Raw genomic sequence first — 6000 nt, forward strand, 5'->3', positions numbered from 1 at the left:
CCACTTCCTGCACTTTCCCGCCAAAGTGCCGGTAGGAGAGAGGGATAGCATAATTGTCCGACTCATCACGCTTCAATGTAGTGGGTGGAACTACTTCGTTCCGCTTTCTTTGATACTCGAATCCCTGGTGGGCTTTGAACGCCTAGATTCCTGTTGTTTCCGAACAGAGTTTGGCCTCACAAGTACTCTCAAACTCCCAGTCCTGAATACCGATGTGGTTTAACTCTTCGCCTTCTTTTCAGAGAGGAAATTTGGAAATCAATGACAGTTTCTGGGAGGAGCTGAAAAGAGGACGCTCACTTCAGGGGAGGTGGGGTTTTTTTGTTGTTGTTGTTGTTGTTTCCGGACCCGGCATGGAGGTGGCGCTCTTGGCTGGGAAGATCCTAGAGCTCAGTGAGTGCCCTCTGATGTAGACGACCCTCAGCCCTGGCCTAGACGGTTCCAGCGTCCTCTGGTCAATTCTCTACCCTCATCCCTTGTCCTGTCGAGCTTAGGCTCCTCCTCTAATGCCCTCCCAGTCGCTAGGGGTTAAAGCGCCCTCGAGCGGCTTCACACCTTGGAGTGGGTAGAGCCCTCGGGTATCCCCAAGGCCTGGCCGAGCCTACGGTTCCTCCCTCACCTTTCCCCACCCCCTCACTGCTTCCGATCTCCCGGCAGGCCCCCGAGCCGCGCCTGCACCCGGACCCAGAATGGAGCCCTTCGAGAGAAGGCTGTGTTCCCGTTCCCAGAGACTACTCGCCGGGGGCGAGCCGAGCTGTCCTTGCGCTAAGCAGCCTCCCCCGGGGCTTAGCCCTGGGCCCCTCATTCGCGAGAACACAGCGCTTGGGGGTCTGGTGTGTCGGGGAGCCCCTGCAGCCCGGACTGCACTGGGGGCCGCTGCAAGAGAGCTCTGCCTCGGGGAAGAAGGGCGAGGGAGTGAAACCACGGCTGGAGGAGGTATTGAGGGGACGGGCATCTCCCTTCTGTGATTGAAACTTGGGGGGAGATTCCGACATTTCTGGACAGCTCTCCAGTTCGCTGGAAGAAGGGTATTCCAAGCGATGAGCTAGGTTTGTCCCTTCCCCGTGGGACTGCCTTCCCCACAGCTGCAGTGGGTAAGGGATGGAGGTCCAAAACGTTAAAAGCTGGATTGGTATAGTGTCAGCAGTGACAAAGGTCAAGAGCTAGGGTTATTGCAATTCAGAAGGCACGGGGTCAGATCCCAGCCTTGCCACTTGGCTAGCTAAATTACATGCCTTGTTTAACTTATCTGTAAAAGAAAGCAAAGGCTGTCTCTGGGTTATTTGGAGAACCAGAAGAAATGATGCAGGTAAAGCTTTTAACAGAGTAAGCACTGTTTTTCCACACTATTGGGAAGGAGGTAAGGGGAAGGGGACGCTCTTTTTTTTCCCCCACTCTTTTTGGTTGACAGTGAATGAAGAGTCAGTCAGCACTGTCATTTTGTGTGTGTGTGTGTTTTGTTTTTGAGATGGGGTCTCGCTATGCAGTTCAGGGTGGCCTCAAATGCATAATGCCAGCCTTAATGAGGCTGAGGCAGGAGGATCACCTGGCAAGTTTGAGGCTACCCTGGGCAACATAGTGAGTTCAAGGTCAGCTGAACTGCATAGCAAGAGCCTGTCTCAAAAAAATAAAATAAAATTTGTGCCAGGTGAAGTTTCAACCAGTTATTTCTTCTTCTTCCTACCTGCCCCCTCAAACTTTTATTCATTTATTTTAGGACCTGTCTCTTGGCCCATGGGACACCATGTTTGCCTTTGAGCAGAGCTCAGGCTGGACCAGTTAAGTTATAGGACAAGGTATACCAAGAATGTCCCGTGTGGCTTTCTGTAGAGCCTTGAATGGAACCTGAAGTTGCTGTGATTCCCTAGCCAGGGATCTTTTCCCATAGATGTTCTGAAGGCACGGCATCCTTTAGGAGTTCAGCTTCCCAGGAGCTGGGGTTCTTGTGGGTGCCCCTTGAAGTGGATCTGCTGAACTCCCACTCTGCTCTGCTTTGCAGCTTGGTACAGCGAGGCAGGCTGGAGAGTGAGGGAAATGTGGCTCCAGTTCAAATCAACGAGAGGCTCCACCTGCAGGTATACCGGGTCGTGCTGCCAGGCTGGAGGAAGAGAAGGCTATGGTGGTAGTGGCAGAAGTGAAATCTGCTGTACAACAGGAAGTGACCTCACCCAGGAAGGCTGCGGCAGAGGGTTCCACAAGTATGTTCCAAATGAACACCTGCTCCCCGGGTATTACCTGAGCAGCCTGTGCTGAGACAAAGCAGAGTTTATGGCTCAGTGCTGCAAGAAAATATGAGAATCTTAGTTGCCTTTGAGAACATGCCTGGGGCTGGGGTTGTTGCCAGTGATAGAGTACTTGGATAGCATGCATGAGGGCCCAGGTTCCTTCCCAGCAATGCAAAATAACTAAAAATCTGATTTAAAGTGGACCTTTCAGTGTGGGATGGGAAAACAGGGCTTGATTAAAATTGGATCAGGACCATGACATCATACTTTACGATTGGGTGCACACTTATAATCCCAGCACTCAGAAAGCTGAGGCAGGAGGATCACTTCAAGTTTGAGGCCAGCCTGAACTACATAGTGAGACCTTGTCTCAAAAAAAAAACCCAAGGTTTTTCAGTGGTGCCATGCTTGCCTGGCAAGCACAAGATCCTGAGTTCAATTCAATTCCCAGTGCCAAAAAAAAAAAAAACCTTTTATGGGCTGGGGATTTAGCTCAGTGGTTCTGCCACCTGCCTCAAGAGCATAAGGTTCCGAGTTTGATCCCCAATACCAAAAAAAACACAACAAACCAAACTTTTGAATTGGTGGGCACTGTAAGGCTAGAATTTTCAGGCATGTGGTATAAAGCATCTTAGACTAACTCGTCATTGAATGGAGACGGAGACATTGGCGAAGGAAGGCACTTACCTTTAGAAGGAGCAGGAAGGATATTTGTAATTTATCTTCTAAGAGTTTCTTAGAGTAATAAGTTCATAAGATGAAGAAAGCAAGCTGTGTACAGTTTCCAATTTCTTAGGTTTCCTCTCTCCTTTTGGGCAGGGGCTCCTCTATTTTACAAGCGAGCTTGGGTGGAGAAGTGAGGCCTTAATGGAGTCCCAGGGGACCCTTCCTTGCTGGGGATTAGCGGGTGGGGGGCTTCTGCAGAGGCTCTGAGAGCGGACAGGAAGGGAAAGGGGAGACCAGTGTCAGTGCTCACACTGAGGGGCAGGGGTTGGGTGGGAAAGCACAGGCCTGTAAGCCCCCGGAAGGTCACCTGCTGCTCCGCTTGGGTGACCCCACACCCTGCCTGTTGTCCCTCAGATCCTGGCCGTCTGTCACCCCCCCCACCCCCCGGCCTCCAGGTAGAAAGTATGCTGCGCCTTGGACCTATGTCCCAACCAAAGGATCAGCCTTCCCTGGAGAGCCGACTCCCTGGCCCACTGCTTCCAGGTGGCCGGGTGAATGAGGAGGGCTCACCCTGGGCACAGATGCCCCCAGAACCTCAGGACCCAGAGAGCTGTGACGCCAGTTTGTCAGAGGGCTCCCAGCTGCCCACCTGCCTGGCTGAGAAATGTCCTGTGTCAGGTGACCAGTCCCCACCCCGAGCAAAGCCCTCAGAGCCTGGGGCCCAGGGCCCTGGCTCCCCTGGTCTCATATAGGGACCCCCAGGGTCACCAGCAAGCCGCCCGAAGCGGGGGCGCCGGTACCGCTGCAGGGAGTGTGGCAAGGCTTTCCTGCAGGCGTGCCACCTGAATAGTACACGTTTGTGCACATGGGCCACAAGCCCTTCCTGTGCACTGAGTGTGGGAAGAGCTACAGCTCCGGGGAGAGCTTCAAAGCCCACTTGTTGGGCCACCGAGGGGTTCGGCCCTTCCCCTGCCCGCAGTGCAGCAAGGCCTACGGCACGCGGCGCAACCCCCAAGAGCATCAGATGGTCCACTCGGGCGCCCGGCCCTTCGTGTGTGACCAGTGTGGCAAGGCCTTCGCCCACTGGCCCTCCCTGCGATTGCATTGCAAGACCCACCAGGTGCCCACTACCCCAGCCCCATGCCCGTGCCCCATGTGCGGCCAGCCCCTGGCCACCCAGGGCTCCCTGCGGACCCACATGTGGCTGCACACGGGGGAGGAGCACTTCCTGTGCCTGCACTGCGGCCGGGCGTTCCGCCAGCGGGGCGACCTGCGCGGGCATCTGTGGCTGCACACCGGGGAGCGCCTGCACCGCTGCCTGAACTGCGCCCAGGCCTTCGCGCAGCGGCTGGAGCTACAGCGCCACCTCAGCGCGCACACCGGCGAGGCCCACCTGTGCCCCATGTGTGGGAAGGCCTTGCGCGACCCGCACACCCTGCGGGCCCACGAGCGCCTGCACTCGGGGGAGAGGCCCTTCCTGTGCCCCCAGTGCGAGCGTGCCTACACTCTGGCCACCAAACTCGGCATCACCTCAAGTCGCACCTTGAGGACAAGCCCCACCGCTGCCCCACCTGCGGCATGGGCTACAGCCTCGCGCAGAGCCTCAGGCACCACCAGCTCAGTCACCGGCCCGGGGTGTCCTTGGCACCCACTACCGGGCTCCTGCAGCCTGAGCCGGGCCTGCCGGCCTCAGGTGGCCCAAGGGCCTTGTCCCCGGCCGGCAACATCACACAGGTAGCCGTTTCCAAGGGCCAGGAGAGGTGCATGGCGGTGCCCAAGGAGCCAGAGCCCGGCCCTGTCCTGGTGCTGATCCATAAGGACGCAGGCTTCGGCCCCTGGGTGGAGGTGGTGGCTCTGGAGACGGGCACCTGATCCTGGTGCTCCCATAAAGACTGTCCCCAGCCCTGTGTGTCTGTGTCTCTCTGGTCACCTGGACGGGATAGGAGCCCACTGTGACAAGCAGGTCTCAGTGGCCCTTCTCGCATATGAGCCACCAAATGGTGCCTGACTGCCAGGTGAAACCTTTGACTCTGCGGAGAGCAGGTCCTGCCACCTCCTGGGGGTACCAGGAGCCAAAGCGCCCCCACCCAGGGAGCCCACACGCAGTTGCAGTGCCGTTGTCCTGCCTGTGTGCTTATCACCCACGGAATCCCTCAGGGGTCAGCCGTAATGGCACAGGCCTGTGATCTTAGCACTTGGAGGCTGAGGCAGGAGGACCCCAAGTTCCAGCTCAGCCTGGGCAACTTAGCAACTCAGCCTGTCTCAAAAGTACAGAAAAGTGGGCCAGGGATTTAGCTCAGTCCTTCCACCGCCTCCCTCATAGGCACAAGGACCTGAGTTCAATCCCCGGTACCAGAAAAAAAAAAAAAAGTACAGAAAAGTGCTGGTGATGTGTCTCAGTGCAGAGGCCCTGGGGTCAGTACCACAGAAAAGAAATAGAAAGGTCTCAAGGGACAAAGGCTTCTGACTTCATTTGGAAGCAGACTGAACAGCTTCTGAGTGTTAGGACGGCTCAGCGGATGGCCCCGTTGCCAGCTGAGTTCAGGCTTTGGGTGATTGTGGCAGCTTCTCACACAACCTAAGGGCTGTGGTGGCCAGGGCCCGATCTGGCTGCAGGCAGGACAGGAATGGATGTGCTTTTCGGCTCTGAGAGCCAGGACCATGCTGGGGACAATAGCGCCCTTGTCAAAGCCAAGTCACTGCCCCAGGAGTTGGCACGGGAATCACTGGGCCCCCAGATGTGACAAGAGCCACTCACCCTCTGCAGCCCTGGAGGCAGCGTTGTCACCTTTCCTTCGGATCAGGAAATGGGGACCAAGGCTTTCCGTCTCCCACCGAGCCTGGAGCTTGGAGCAGTGGGGTTCGAGCCCTGCTGGCGAAGCTGCCCTGAGCTGGGTTCTGGCCCAGCCCTGTGCTGCCCCCTGCACGCCGGTCACTTGGCAGCTGGGCAGGCCGCAGGGAGGGGGGTCTTGGGGTGTGGGTAACCCTGGAAACACAATTCTACAGAGGGTGACGGGACGGGACCTGGAGAGTGAGCAATGCACATCTGGGGAACAGCTGTCTGGAGGGGGGACAGCTGGGGCAAAGCCCAGGGTGGCCACGCAAGAGC

At 56.8% G+C, this 6000-nt stretch overlaps 1 protein-coding gene across 1 annotated transcript; it reads left to right on the forward strand.

Moving 5' to 3' along the window:
• The first annotated feature begins 83 nt into the window (after positions 1-83).
• Znf408 (zinc finger protein 408) lies at positions 84-4792 on the forward strand. Its single transcript, XM_087205705.1, is given in 7 exon segments — positions 84-393; positions 658-936; positions 2000-2251; positions 3306-3442; positions 3644-3737; positions 3740-4408; positions 4411-4792. Coding segments are annotated over 7 exon segments (1965 nt in total). The 5' UTR covers positions 84-212; the 3' UTR covers positions 4764-4792.
• Positions 4793-6000: the final 1208 nt, after the last annotated feature.

This window comes from Heterocephalus glaber, unplaced genomic scaffold, assembly GCF_053883595.1.
Source record: "Heterocephalus glaber isolate CG9 unplaced genomic scaffold, H.glaber_assembly_v1.0 deba00000594, whole genome shotgun sequence".
Lineage (NCBI taxonomy): Eukaryota > Metazoa > Chordata > Mammalia > Rodentia > Bathyergidae > Heterocephalus > Heterocephalus glaber.